At 51.2% G+C, this 15465-nt stretch overlaps 1 protein-coding gene across 5 annotated transcripts in view; it reads left to right on the forward strand.

The window, feature by feature from the left end:
• Window positions 1-1979: 1979 nt before the first annotated feature.
• MACROH2A1 (macroH2A.1 histone) overlaps window positions 1980-15465 on the forward strand; it is an 80664-nt gene continuing 67178 nt past the window's right edge. For 4 of the 5 annotated variants that reach the window (XM_082454786.1, XM_082454789.1, XM_082454788.1 and 1 more), the window contains exons 1-2: window positions 2069-2209; window positions 12168-12372. In XM_082454786.1, coding sequence (XP_082310912.1) covers window positions 12201-12372 — 172 coding nt within the window. In that variant the 5' untranslated portion in view covers window positions 2069-2209; window positions 12168-12200. Of the gene's footprint in view, window positions 2210-12167; window positions 12373-15465 lie in introns of all 5 variants that reach the window. The other variant, XM_082454787.1, reaches the window with a different exon arrangement.

The raw sequence follows: 15465 nt of genomic DNA on the forward strand, positions 1-15465 counted from the left end.
TCCTGCTGCTTGGAATACTCTTCCCCCAGATATCCACTTGGCTTGCTCCCTCAATTCATTCACGTCTTTGCTTAAATGTCACCTTCTCATGGAGGCCTTCTCTAAAGTTTGAAACCCCACCCCAACTCATACCTCCTATCCCCCTTCCTTGCTTTGTTACTGAGCCCAAGCTTGTACTCCTTGCCGCACGACAGGCCAATAAATCAAGAGACAAGTTGTTGGGCCAAGGAATAATGACTTTATTCAGAAAGCCAGCAAACCAAGAAGATGGTGGACTTGTGCCCCGAAGAACCATCTTGCCTGAGTTAGAATTCAGGCTTCTTTTATACTAAAAGGGGAGGGAGTAGAGTCAAACATTTGCTGGTTCTGGTCAGCCTCTGGAGGGGATGTGTTAATTTCTTCCTCCCTGCAGTCATTCACAGGTGGGCCTGGTCAGGATGGTTCCTGTGAGCTAACCAAAGGTATTTTAGTTTCATGCTCATTACCTGGGAGGCAGGGTTCGCAGAGATGGGCCATTATATATAATTGAAGCTTATAGGAAACACCCTTTTAGTGATTAACTTGTAGGATACAAAATTTCTTCCCTATTACAGCTTTATTTTTCTCTATAGCCTTTACACCATCTGGCACATCATCTCTTTTGCTTATAACCTTTCTTTCCCTACTACACTGCAGACTTCAGGAGGTCAGGGATTTTTGCATGTCTGTTCACTGCTTCATTTTCATCACCCAAATTGGAGCATGGCACAAAGTATGACCACAGTAGTTAATTGAATTAATGGATGTGTGAATGGCATGTTTTGGACACTGCTTTGCACAATTTTTTAAAAATTTATTTATTTATTTAAAGTATTTATTTATTTATTTATGGCTGTGTTGGGTCTTCGTTTCTGTGCGAGGGCTTTCTCTAGTTGTGGCAAGCGGGGGCCACTCTTCATCGCGGTGCGCGGGCCTCTCATTATAACGGCCTGCACACTTTTAAAGTATAGTGTAAAGCATCATGGTGAGGGGAGGAGGTTACCACCGCTGCTACAGGGGCAGCTTGAGGGAAGGGAGAGGTCTTTAATGACTCATAATCTCCCATCACCAACTCCAGCAGCCACAGAACAACTCTGCGGAGGGTATGTATTGTTATCTAAAGTTGGTCCACAGCTGGGTGCTGAGGTGGCTTTGGTGGAGGGAGAGGAGAGAAGGAGAGGGAAGGCCCCTATTTAAGTCTCTGGGATGGGTTACTAACGCCTTCAGGCCAAAAACCAATTTAGGAATACAAGATAAGTTTTGCATCGGCCCCTCTTTCTTCTTGTCTAAAGTTTAAAAAAAAAAAAATGTGTGTGATGATAAAGAATCACTGTTTGTCTTAGTAAATCTCAACTTGGGTCCAAGAGTGAACATTTGCTGAATCGAAGTAAACGCCTTCCATGCAACAATGCAGATCCAGACTTCTAGGGGTCACTATGAAGAACCTCAGGGGTGCGCATTAGCTGGTCGCGGGGAAGACCAGGTTTGATGGGGGCTTGTGTCTAAAGACAGCGGGAGGTTCTGAGGTGCGCGGGAGGTTTGCATTGGTTGGGAAAAGTGCTTGCTGGTAACAGCAATCGTGCCTCCCTCTCTGCGTTAATGGGAAGGTTTCTAGGGATGGGCAGCAAAAGCCCCCCTCAGTAGGCGCTCAATAAGTGTCACTCGAGACGCATAGGCTGGGACGCGCGCTGGAGAAGCGCCTCTGCCGGGGTCCCGACCCTTTCCCAGGACTTAACTCAGGGCGAGTCCCCGGCTCGGGCGGGACCCAGCGTTCAGTGTCCTGGCGGGCTGACCGAGGGCTGAGGGCCAGAGCCAGGGCCGCGATGCGGCCAGGGGACTGACCCACCGACGTCCAGGCGGTACAGCGCGGAGGATCCCGCGCGCGCAGCCGCGGGCTTGAGGTCAAGGCCGGGGCGCCCGGGTGGCGCGGGAGGGGTGGCCGGACGCGCGGGGACGGGATGGGATGTGACGAGCGGCGCGCTGTGCATTGTGGGAATCCCGGGGCCGCGGCTACTGGTTCCAGTTCACTCAGCAGCGGAGCCGGGCGGAGGGGGCGAGCGCGGGGCGCGCGGGCGGGAAGCGAGGAGGCGGGCGGGCCAGCCAGGAGCGCGGAGAGAAAAGGCGCGAGCGGCCGAGAGGGCACAGGCCAGACACCTTGCTGCTGCTGCCGCTGCCGCCGCCGAGCCGCCCCGTAAGTGCCGCGCGGGCCCCCTCGCCGCGCGCCCCGTCCCCGCCGCCCGGGTCCGGCCGCCTCGCTCTTCCGGCCGAGGGTGCCTGGGAGCCTCCGGGCCTGGCGCGTACCGGGCGGCGCACGGCCGCGCTCGGGCCGCCGGACTCAGCGCGGCCCACGCCGGGGCCTCGCGCGCGCACGGCGCCCTCCCAGGCCCTGCTCCGGCCGCGCGGGAGTCCCTCTGGTTTTGTTCAAAAAGCAAACCCGGAAGCCAACTTCTCTTAGAACCGCGTCCTCCTGCCTGCGCCTGGGCGCTTTTGTGGGCAGGAGACAGCCCTGGCCCGTCCCCCGGCGACCCTTCCCGGGGCGGGCGGGCTGGACTCGAGGCCGGGGGAGGCGGCGGGGAGCTGGCCGGCCGGCCTGGGCCTGGACGCCCGGGAGCTGTTGTGCGCGGAGTTGTACTTGGTGAGGCGTCCGGCCGCCGGCGAGTTGCCGTCCCCGGCACAATAAGTGGGGCCCGAGCCCCAGGTGGCCGTGGTGTAGGCGTCTGGCTGGTATCTGCTGGGAGGGTGGGGTGGGGGGTTGGGGGATACTTGCGGGACTGCAGCCAGGCAGGCGCGGGGAGGAGTTTGTCCAGGGACTGCCTGGAGAGGGGCCACGGGAACCCCCGCTGCTTTCGCTCGTCTTCTGACCGGCCTTTTGTTTGCTTTGTGGCTGGGAGTTTTTTTTAAGGTAACTCCGGAAGGCTGTAGGTTCCTCGGGTGGAGAAGGCCGGGAGGGAAGAGACTCGCTGGGGGTGGGGTGGAGTGAGGAGGTGAGTGTGCAGGATGCTGTTGGCCATGCCACCTGACAACAGGTGTGCGGAATGGCGCGCCCCACGTCCACTCCTGCAGGGACCACAGATCACTCAGGGATCTTGTCAGTAGATTGCTTGGAAGGTTCTTTTAGACAAGATGTTAGGGAAAAATATTCCTGAGTTTGAAAGTAAGAGACTTATGTATTGATACAAACAGCTGAGACAAGCCTTAAATTCAATAATTACAATTACCACGAAGTCCTTGTAAGACTTTAATGATCCAATAAACAGCATATAAGAATAGACAATTAGAGGGGCACTCCTGCTAGCTTCTCTCTTCTACCCTTGTGGCTTGAGGTTTTATCATTAAAGAGGGGGGAAAGTGCTTTGTTACAAGGCTTCCTGCTCTAGGGACTCAGGGAATTTTGAACAGTTTTAGGTTTGAGTGGGACACTCTAGTTGTGAATTAGATGGAATCCGTGTACTCCAGGCCACGTTTCGGTTACTAGTCTTTCAGAGGAGTTATTAGCTCTGAAATGGACACCTCATCCCTGCAACTGGAATTAATACCCCTTGTACACAACTAACCAAAACTGGGCAGTAGCATCTCGGTCTTGCACAAGAGGCTACCCGATGAGGATAAATGTGTTTTTAACCTATTTTTCTTTCTTTCTTTCTTTTTTTAAATCCTCAAGACTTTAAATTCTTCTTTACTCTAGTTTTAGGAGGAGAGTGGGAAATCTTTCCACTTTGTTATTGTTTTAATCTCTTACCATTGTTAATGCTGATCCCTAGATAAAGGCGTTTAGTAGGAGGGAAGGGGTTAAAGTATATGAAAATTGTTTGAGGCAGGGAGGGCCTTTAGAATGAGGAAGGGATGGCTCACATTTTATTAAACGTTAAGAGTTGTCTGGAACATCACACACGACACTCTACACTTTACACAACTATAAGTCACTAGCTTGGTCTATGCCAAATGGGCCAAGATCAGGGAGGGGTACGTCTCAATCTGCCATTTCTTCTGGTCCTCCAGACAGCAGATCTCTGGAAGATCCCTCATCCCTTCCTTCCAAGAGAGACTTGGACTACATACATGTATTCTCAGACCTGCCTCTAATAGCTTCAGAGTTAATGGTGCCCCAAGCCATTTAAAGGAGCTTTATTTAAATAAACAGAAGCATAAACTGAAAACCCAACCTGACAAAACCCAACAAGAATCTATATGTGGTGTTCATCAGAATTTCAGCAGCCTCTAGCTCTCATTTGAGTGTGACTTTGGATTTATGTCAGCTTTTTCAGAGCCCCATTCTTGGCACATGGACTGGGAAGGGGCAGGGCTCAGTGGGGCCCATACCTGGCTTATGGGTCCTTCCTGAGTTCTGTAGGTTTAGAAATACATTGGGCCCCACCCCAGCTCTTATGAGTGAGCCCAAGTGGGTCAGCTCTTCATTCCAAAGAGTTGTAAAGCTTGTTAACTTGGATCAAGCCTTCCAGATCAGTGTCTTGCAGCTTTCAGTAAATATTTCTTGAGAATCATTTTCTTGAGGGTCAGGCACTAGGGACAGAACCTGATCAAGAAATGTCCAGTCTTGCCATGTCCCTCCACCTCCCAGGAGGGGAGGGGGCTGGAGGTTGAATCAATCACCAGTGGCCAGTAATTTGGTCAGTCGTGCCTCCTATGTAATGAAGCCTCCATAAAACCCCCAAAGGACAGGGTTCAGAGAGCATCTAGGTTGGTGAACAAGTGGAGATTTGGAGAGAGTGGCACACTTGGAGAGGGCATGGAAGCTCCATGCCCTTCCCCAGACCTTGCCCTATGTATCTCTTCCATCAGGCTGTTCCAAGTCATATCCTTTTATAATAAACTGGTAATCTAGTAAAGAAAAAAAAAAAAGAAATGCCCAGTTCTTATCCTTGGGAAGCTGATATGAGGAGGAGAGGGCAGGCAGGCAGCCATTGCAGGATCAGTACAGGAGCCCACAGTAGATCCCATAGCAGCTCCCAGACAGTAACCTATTCAGGAGCAAGCCCTTACCAGGCACGGAAGGGCCAAGTAAGAGTTGGCTGGGCAAAGGAGGGCAGGTGGGGACAAGTGTTTGAGACCTGCCCCACATGTGCAGAGTCTGAGAACAATGAGAACAGGTCATATGGGGGAACTACCAGAGGCTCAGGATGGCTGGATTCTAGAGGGGAGTCAGGTGAACCCAGGGGGCCAAACAGACCAGATCACAGAGGATCCTGATCAGAAACACACTGAAGGATTTAAACTTCTTCCTAAGAGCAGTAACAAGCTCTGAGTAGGAGGAAGGCTTGAGTAGGAGGAAGATGTGGTCAGATGTCCTTTATTGGGAATGCTTCATCAGTTCAGCAAATATTGAGTAGCCTCTAGATGCCAAGCCTCCCCAGGGTCTTGCCCTACTGAAGCTCACATTTTCCTCTGATGGCCTTCCATTGGAGTGATTCTCTCTGAGTTTCGCACAACCTTTAAAAGGGAGAGGAAGTTTGAAGGAAAATGTCCTTACGAAGCAGGCAGACAGTGCCTTACTGTTGCTGAAGAATAGTGCTGGTTCCTTTAGTGTCGCTCAGGAAGCACACCACGGAGTGGGTTTGCAGAGGTGAAATTTTAATCCCGGCCTAGCTTCCTGCTAACTGTTCCTGCTTGTAGTGAGTAACACTTGTGTTCAGCTTTTGTTTTTTTCCCGCCATTAAAAACCTAACACATGAGGAGAGTAGTATCTGCTGGAACAAAATGTGTGGTTTAGGGTTTACTTACTGTCTCAATTTATCCTTCTCTCCTTGTTTGCAGTCCCTTGGTTCACTGAGGGTGGACTGTAAGTTCTTTAATCATCCGCCTCTTTTTATGGTGTAGTGTTTTATGAATGGAGAGAGATGTTTTTCCTGATTGGCCAGAGTACCAGACCAAGTCTCTGTTCTGAGCCAATCAGAGTGCAGCTTGTGAACCCCTGCTCTGTGGGTGATAGTTGTGTAGTATATCCGCATGCCTCTGGGGACATGACAGCAACGACACCGTTAATCATTTGGTACGATAGGAGTAAACGGAAGAGAATGCAGTAAACAGGATTAGTGTCCTGCGCTTCAGAATTAAGTGTCTCGGGTTTGCCTTCGTGATTGGAGTTGATGGGAAGGTGACAAATGCATGTGGACACGTGGGCATTTATCCAGCTGCAGGGAATGGATGGGGCAGTCCTCGCTCTGTAACAGCGACTTGAGCGCTGATAGCTCAGATTCCTCCATCCTTGGGTGCTGGAGATAGGGCTGTCTTACTCGCAGCCCCCCAGCAGTTCTAATCAATATTTTGCTCAAGATCAATATGCACACATTCATTGCTTAGATAATAAAAGACTTCACCATTGACCATTCCAGTGGTTTTGTGAGTGTCCTGATTATTTAAGAGTTTTCTATGCTGCATCTTTTACAGAGGTCAGCTTCTTATAGATATGAGGAAGGTCAGTACTTTCCTCTGGTCTGTGTTACTGCGCCCGTCTTACGGCAAGAAGAGAGATTGCTGGAGCCATAGAATGGTCAGGGAGTCAGAAGGCCTCTGCAGGCTCCAGCCTCAGCCATCAGGGAAATTGCAGTGTTCCCCTCCTGGGAATCCCCAAGGTAGCTCCACAAGCTCCCTGAATTTTGAGGGTCTGGGCTTCCACACGAATGGTCCCAAAGAAGGTCCTGGACTGGTGTCTCACTTACCACATCTCTGAGTCCTGTGGCCTTTGGAAATGCTGCCCTCATTTTTGTCAGGAGAACCCCATCCACTGTAACTAATCAGTCCCAACCCAGCCAGCATTTGAGGGCCTCTCAGGAACAAGGCAGGGTGGTAGGTTCTTAGAGATACAGTGGTGAACAGAGCAGCCTGGTCCATCCCATCAAGACAGACAAGGAAATAGGCAGTGGTGATACAGTGTAACAAGTGCTAAGAGTGGGATAGTTGGCTCTAGAATGTTTATATAAATTGGATCCGGAGTGGCAATCATGTTGGAGGGAGGGGCTGGAAACTGCACTTGCAAAGCACTTTATATAAGACTGAGAAAAGCAATTGAACATATTTCCGTGGTGGCTGAGGTGCATTATAAGGGATTTTTCGCTGGGCTCAGGGGCCACCGCAGGAGTGTCTACTGAGGAAACAGAGTGATTCAGCCTGGTGGAGCCCTCATTGCTGGAAATAGGGAGAGATGAGCCGGAGGTCAGCGGGACCTTGCGTGTAAAGCTAGAGTCTGGGCGTGGGGCTGCTCCACACTAGACTGGGACTGGGGGCCACACGGCACAGCCACTGCAGGAATGGGTCTCCATCGCCAGAGGACATGTTGGGACCACTAGGTAGGATTGCCCCAGACTGAGGGCTGGAGAGAGTGTTCCAGACTGAGCGAGTGGCACGTGCCGACGCGTAGAAGTGGGAATGAAGGTGGTTTGCAGCGCACTGAGGAACCAGTTAGGGTGCCCTGTTGGTGAGGAATAGAAGGGTGTGGTAGGATGGCCGTTTGCCCTCCTGAACTCTGTTGCCCCTCCTCCTTGTTTTTGTGTCCGTCTTACTCATGGAATCCTCACAGCCAGGCTTCTCATTTGTCCTGTGCTTTGAGGACAGATCACGTTGTAGCGGTCTCATCTCGATCGCTGAGGGGCTTGTCATCAAAGACCTGCTTCTCACTCGAGCCTGGCTCTTCCCTCTACAGCCCCCTCCACCAGTGTGCCTCTGTGTGAACTTTGGGTTTCTGCAAACAAGGTTCATGTCTATCGTGAATGATTTATTGTTGGAGGAGTTGCAGAGATAAAGACCACAGAGATCCCTTCAGGACCAACCACAGAATTTTCATTTCCTGGCCTGATAACAGTCAAAAAGACCGCCAAGCTAATGTTCAGTAACGAACAGATGCCAGGATTGCCTGAAGACCTATCACTGTCTTCAAAGCCTGTGGGGCCCTATACAGGGCTGAGGGCTTCTGGTTTGCTGAACAGGGTGCCCCCCTGGTGGACGAGTCCAGGAAGGAAGGACACAGCTTTGTTCGTTTGATAAGGTATTATTGCTGTTTCTCCTGTGGGCAAGCTTAGTGCCCTGAAGAGAAGGTGAATGCAGAAGAAGCCACTTTCTCCATGACGTAGGACTGTCCGTCTCTCAGAAAAGGCTAGACGTAGGACATGGGTCAAAGTAGGCTTTGACTGGTCACTCAGACCCTGGTGACCCAGGGTCAGCTTTCAAGTTGGTCTGTCAGGTTACAGAGACTGGCTGTTTCCTCTTTTCTTCGGAGCACAGAGCTGGAGGACATTTCCCAGTCTCTCTTGCAGTTAGGTGTGGCCACGTGGCCACGTTCTAGTCAGGGGCTCACAGGGGTGCTGTGCCCCACTTCCAGGCCTGGCCTCTGAAAGCCCCCATGTGTTGTCCTCCACGGCCCTTTCCCTCCAGTAGTAACCCTGAATTGTGCATTGAAGGGTGGGAGGAGTCTGGATCCACAAATCGTCCTGCAGAGAAGCACCAGCCAGTCATGGAAGCCACTTTGGACTTTTCACAAGTGAGAAATAAGCTGGGGGGGGGGAAGCGCTTATTTGTTACAGCAGCTAACCTAGGACACATAGGCTTTCAGTGGTAGGGCTGTGACTTGAATCAGGTCAGTCTGACTTTGGAATTCGAGTTATTAACCACAGTGCTCAACAGCCACTTCCGTCACAGCCACTCTCTCCCCCCACGCTGGTGCCTGGCCATAGCTGCCCACATCCCGTAGACCTCTGAAGAGCAGGATGGACCCAGCATGTTCGTTGATTGGTTGATCTGGAGATTGCACATCATTTTCCAAATGATGTTTTAAAAATCACCACAGGTTACTGGATGTCATGAGGCTGCATGGCTCCGTCAGAATTCTTTCAGAGCTGTGGCTGCAGCTTGGGGATTTATAGTTAGAAGTGCAGGAAGAATATGAGGAGGGGTGAGGAACAGAATCCCTTGAGGACAGGCCCCTTGGGGAGGGGATGAAGACTCGGGCTGCTCTATCAGAGAGGAGCCTGACTCCAAATAAGACGCAAAGATGTTCTTCTATCAGCAGAGTGGCAGTGATGTTGAAGATCTTTCCTGGGACCTGGGGAGCTACAGATGAGTTGACTTACAGCACGTGGCATGGAGTAGCTCCAGGTTGAGTCGAGTTGGGGAGACAGGCACACAGATATATGCCGGGGTATGTGCTGTGGGAACACAGAGCAGTGAGCAATTCCATGGTCAGGACCGAGGAGAGGGGTCATGTGAGCGTCAGTTCAGCAGGTTGGCAAGAGGACGGAGGGTGTTTCAGGCAGGGGAAGCAGCCTATATAAAAACATTCTGGACACAGCTTCACAGGTCAGGAATTCAGGGGCAGCCTGGGACATCAGCCTAGGCAGGGGTGGCAGGAAGCAGTGCTGCAGAAGTAGTTGAAGGATGCTGTTTGTGGCTGGCTCAGGGTGATGGGGAACCAGCAAAGTGGGCGGAGATCCTCTGGTGTCCATGGAGAGAGACTGGTGCTGGGGAGAACAGGTGAGAAGTAGTGGGAGCTGAGCCAAGGCAGGGAGGGCGAAGAGAAGGGAAGAGGCTTGAGAAGTTAGGGAAGCCTGTGTTGAACCTTACTAATGACTGGGAGCTGCGGAGGTGGGCAGAGAAATAGGGACAGGGTGACTCCCGCCTGGCAGCTTGATGCATGGTTTTGCCACCGCTGGGGCTGAGAAACCCAGAGGAGTTCACCTGCCTGTGGGACTTAACAAGTGGGCCCTGCCGCAGGCAGTCAGAACAGCTCTGGAGCTCAGCAACCAGGTGTGCGCCGGCTTAGGGACCTGGGAGTCACCAGCATGTCGACTAAGACTCTTGACTCAAGTCAGAGGGAAACCCCAGGAGCATTACTTTTGAAGAATAAGCGTGTCTAGGGCCCATCAGTTCCCTCAATGGTAGTGGCTCCTCTCTGGGACAGGACATTGTGCCATTCCCACAAAGGCAGCCCCAAACATACCCAGACAGGTCCGCCTGTAGACAGAGCTGGAGTCTGTGCTCCAAGAAGAACAGGCTTCTCCTTCTGGAAGGGGGGAAGCATTCAGATGTAAAAGCTCTTGGTCCAAAGGCATGGGGTTGGTCTGTGAAACACATTTGCATTAAAGCAGAAGACTGCTAGGAGCCCAGTTACAGCTTTTCCCTGCAAACACACATGCACACACGTGTGCACATACCATTTCCTGCTCAGAGTGAGCATGGGCACCTGTTTGCAGGGAATGTTTTCAAATAGAGCTCATTACAGAAGAAATGGAGCCAACTAATTGTTTCAGAAAAACCAGACCCTTCTGGGACTCTCTTTAGCACTCGGTGATCAATTAAGACTTGGTGCCCCCCTTGACAGGGTGAAATACAGGGTTCTCATCACAGAGGCCTTGAGCCCCCTTAGTTCTGGTGAGCCAGTCAGCACAGCTGCCCCAGAGTGTCCAGGAATTCTGCTGTCTGCAGTTTTGGCCATCTCTCTGTCAGGCAGGTGATCTGAGAAGATCTTGGGGTTAGGGTCGGGTGTCAGAGTAACAAGGACTCCTAACTTTGTGGCTTCCATGGTCATAGAGACATGGACTGGCAACTGGAGGGGCCCACACACCGTGGAGCCTGACCTCAGTTTACGAGAAGATGAGACACCTGCCCATTTTATTCAGTGGTCTGAGCATCAGTGACTTCTAGGGAAGGCTTGTCTGACGCCCCAGAACAGGCTGAGGGCTCTGCATAGCCCCCCTCCCAGCACCCTGCACTGGCCTTTCACAGTTACCATTTAAATGACTGTAGGGTTATTTATTGTTTCTCTTCCCCACCAGCTCTGGGAGAACAGGAACCACATCTGTCTCGTGCACTGCTGTCTCCATTCCCCAGCATAATTCCTGAAGTGAATGCATGAATGACTTGAATGCTCTTAGTAAACATTTGTGACCTTACTGTGTGGTGCTACACTAGGAATACAGTCGGGGGCAGCCCTCTGAGACCTTGCAGTGTGATGGGAGAGACGGCAGGGTGGGGCGGGGGCGTGTGCACGTCAGTGCTGTGGTGTGAAGCACATAGGAGCCCAGAGGATGGAGCACTCAGGGAGGGGTTGGCAGAGGGCAGAAAAGCCTGAAGGATAAAGGAGGTCCTGGTTAATGGGCACAGCCACTGTGGAGGAGGGCACCTGGGGGGACTGCCTGTGTTTGTGTTTACCTAAGGAAGCACAGGTAAAACTAGATGGGTGTGCCAGGCCTAGATTTCTAGGGCGTTTTGTGACAGGTCGAGGGTCCTGATTTTATCTTGGGAATTGTGGCAGCAGGGAAAACTTTAAAACCTGGGCCATGGCGTATTCAGATTTGTGTGTACGGAGATAGCCCAGCCAGTGGAGGGCAGGTAGATTAGAGTGTGGCCTGTGGTGAGAAGACCTTTTCAGGAGATTTTTGTGATCATTTGGTTAAGATAGTGGTGACCTGGATCCAGGCACAGTTGTGGTGGAAAAGAGAGGACCCCACAGTAGGTGTTGAAGAGGGGGGATCCTTCGGACTGGGGGGCATTTTGAATGGGGGTGGGTGGGGGCCAAGGAAGGAAGAACTCTCCTCCCTCTTCTCTAAGGACAGGCCTGTCTAGCAGTCTGGAAGTGCTCAGAGGGCCTCTTACTCCAACCTGGCTGCCCACTGAACTCCTGTGAGCTGTTCTTGCCTCTCACAGGTAAAGGACCTTAAGGTAGAGATGCTGCGTTCATCAGAGAACCTAGGTATATGCCTTACATCTTCATTCTAGGGGCAGGTGACATAGTTTTCTTTTCTTTTATGAAGGCTTAGGCAAATTTATCAGCCCAGGTCTCAAGTGTATGGAAATACAATTATTAAACAAGCGTATAGATGGTAGCCAAGAAATCCCATTTTCTTTTGCATCATGTGGCATAAAGGTGAGGCACTTAAGAGCAGTCATTGTCAGCGTAACGTTTAAATGGAAGTGGCCGATAAAATTGATGTCATGGTATAAAATGTGAAAAGCGAAGCTGTTCTCTTTTCCAGGGCTGAAGCACACCGGCAGAATGCAGAAACTGGGCTCGTGGGGCTCAGCGGCTGCAGGCAGTGGCATCTGCTGGCACAACCCATTTCTTCCAGGGGCCAGAAGGCATGGGGGAAGGGGAGATGCACTGTCCCCAGTAATCCTGACCCCTGTGTCTCTTGCCTCCACAGTGTGTTTACTGATCCGTCTCCAGGACCACCGCCATGTCCAGCCGGGGTGGGAAGAAGAAGTCCACCAAAACCTCCCGGTCCGCCAAGGCAGGAGTCATCTTCCCTGTGGGTCGGATGCTGCGGTACATCAAGAAAGGCCACCCCAAGTACAGGATCGGAGTGGGCGCGCCCGTGTACATGGCCGCCGTCCTGGAGTACCTGACAGGTGAGTGTGCCCGAGTCACTGCAGACACCACAGCTTTCCAAGGGTTGGTAGGACCTTGTTCATTTCTTTTATTTTGAAATTTTTCAAACCTACAGAAAAGTTACGAGAGCAGTACAGTGAACATTTTTACCTAGATTCAACAGTTGTTAACATGTTGCCCCACTTGCTTTATCTCCCTCCACCCTGTGTATGTGTGTGTGTGTTTGTGTGTGCACTTGGACGTTTCTGGAGAGCCCAGTCCAGTTGTTTTGCAGAATGTCCTTTAATCTGGGTTGGCCTAAGGCTTGGATTTAGGTTAAATGTTTTGGTAGGAGAATTCCATAAGCGATGTTGAGTCCTTCTCTGGCATCATGTCAGAAGGCGCCTGCTGTGGGTTTGTCCTGTCATTAGTGATCTTTGCTTTGGTCATTCGATCAAGGTGGTATCTGTGCATTTCTGCACATCCTGGATCACAATCTGTCACCCATTGGCTTTAGCATTCCTTGATGATCTTACCTGGATCTGTTATCACTATGGTGGTTATAAAATAGTGATTTTTCTATTTCTGTTATTTTTCCTACATTTGTTAGTCGGCATTCTTCTGTTAAGAAAAGCTTTCCTTCTGCCCTTCCCTTCTTTTTATTTTTTGTTCTATCAGTGTTGGTTCACGGATTTTTAAAATTTAGTGTGTTATACACTATCATGTCATTACTCGTTATGATGGTCACATTGTCTCAAATTTGACCTTCAAGCTGGTTTTTATGTCCTTCTGCCCCCTCTCCATCAGTTTCTGTACATTCCTTGCTTTCCAACATAATGAGATAGTCTCATCTCCCCCTGACCTTCTCCTGCCCTAGTCTTGGAATCAGCCATCTCTTCAGGGGCGTCCTTGGTCCTTTTCCCAGATATAATGTTATTGGTCTTATTGGTGGCTCCATAGCAACTGTGGGAGGCCAGCTGGGCAGGGATACCACCCCCCATTTTTAGTAATGAGAAAACCAACCTCTGGGCATAAAAAGATTTGCCTAGGGTCACATATAACCAGGAAGTGCTTGAGAAGGGATGCACATCCTGCTCTCCTTTTGTAATGCTTTTACCACTTTCTGCTTCCATACACCATCAGGGTAGGTGGCAGGCAGTGACAGCTGTCTCTCTAGAGCCAGAAAGGAGAGACTCAACAAGACAAGGCGCCTCTTCCAAAGGGAAGTGGTCAGGCAGTAGAAGAGCTGGGTCACTTCCTGCTATCCCAGGCCTCTCAATAAGACAAGACCAAGGTTTCCCCCACAGAGAACACAGTCATGAGGGTTATAGAGTTTTTTTGTGTTCTGTTAAAAGGGTCTAGGCGTAAAAAGTAATTGGGGTTACAGTTTGTGAGGCCTTTGCACATATTTGGAACTTGGACCCTCTGCTTGTCAGAGACTCATAGGTGGCATGGCTGGTAGCATGAAGTAGGCCTCATTCTTCTCACTATGCAGATGAGGAAACAGAGGCCCAGAATTTATGTGTCACATCCAGGAAAACCATGTATAACACTGGCAGTCAGCCAGGGAGACCAGGGGAGAAGTCACTAGATAGGACTCAGAGAACATTTTTAAGGTCTGGCCCGGCAGTTTACATGCTTTGTGACCCAGAGAGAGTCACTTAACCTCTCTGGACCCCAATTTCCTTACAAATCAAATGGAGACAGCAGTCCCTGCTTCACCAACTCCAGGCTGCTATGAGAGGGGCTTTGTTTGAGTATAATGGTAAGCTGACATGATGTGCAAACCCAGCCAGCCGGTGTTTCCTGGTTCCCGAATGCTATGATGCCCCTGGCACTGGAGTGACACTGGGGTGTTCACAGACACATTCGTTAGGTCAAGTACAATAGCAGTTTCATTTCTTCTGTCAAGCTTCCTCTTTTCAGTTAGCAGGGCGTTGGTGGGGGGATACCACTTCTCCATCATGTCTGAGGCAACTACTGTCTGTGCCACACAGAAAATCTGTATGTCTTCCTTGTCTATGCGTGGCTGGCTCTGAAACTGAGTGCAGTGCTCATGAAGGCCAGGTCAGCAAGTCCGTTCTCATGGGGTCCAGGCACCTTGACCCTGCACCCTCCCCACCAACTGTGCCTGTCTCTGGCTGTCATAGGTGCAGTAGTGGTCCCAAAGAGGGGTGGGAATGGTCAGGGCAGCCCAGCCCTAGAGGTGGCCAAGTCGCTCAAGGCAAATCCTTACTCTGGCGTTAGCCATGTTAACCCCTGTATATTAAAGATAATATATATTTTTAAATTTTACCATGTCCTTCCAGCAGAGCTATTAGCTGAATCTGAGCCACTTCCTCTGCCTACACGCAGTGCTGAGTCATTGACGTGACTGTTGCCCAGTGCCTGCCCCCGACTGGGTGCCTGGTCTGTGTGGTGGGGCTTTGAGGGACGTCCTGAGCACTGTACTCCATCACTGTTGGTGGTCACTTGTGTCCGGTTGCCTGATGGGACAGGAGCTGAGTTCTGGGGCCACGTCCAGTGAAACATTGCTCCATCCCACCCATCAGGACAGTGCTGCACACCCACCCTCACTGCTGTCAGGCCGTGATCTGCCCTGAGCCCCTCGGGCTGGGATGTGGGAGCACGTGGGTATTGGGAAGTCCCGGGCATCTGCCTGCTCAGAACTTTGGTTTTGGTCCCTGAGAGAGAAGTAAAGGTGGACCAGCTCGCTTTCTGCTCTTTTCTTTTGTTTCACTGAAGACCCTTTCCCACCCATTCCACATACTCACTGAGCACCTGCTGTGTGCCTGGCACCATGCTAGTCTCTGTACGAGTGCACAGGAATGATTGGGGAAGAAATGGTCTCTGCTCCATGGAGCTCTCAAAGTCTAGTCTGGGAGAAAGAACCAACCAACCCAGATGGTTACTGACTGTGCTGAGTGCTGTGGAGGCTGTAAACAGGACAAAGGGACCCAGGTGGTGATGTGGCCCAGGAGGGCTTCGTTGAGGAGGAGACATCAGCTGAGACCTGGAGAAGGAGACGGTGCCGACCAGCCCTGTGAGGGCTGGGAAAGGGGCCCTGCCACCCACTCACCTGCGCACAATGCACCTACTGGGTGCCAGCCTCTTCCCAGAGCTGGGAGAAGCGA

This window comes from Balaenoptera physalus (assembly GCF_965194825.1).
Source record: "Balaenoptera physalus genome assembly, chromosome: 3".
In the NCBI taxonomy this organism is placed as follows: domain Eukaryota; kingdom Metazoa; phylum Chordata; class Mammalia; order Artiodactyla; family Balaenopteridae; genus Balaenoptera; species Balaenoptera physalus.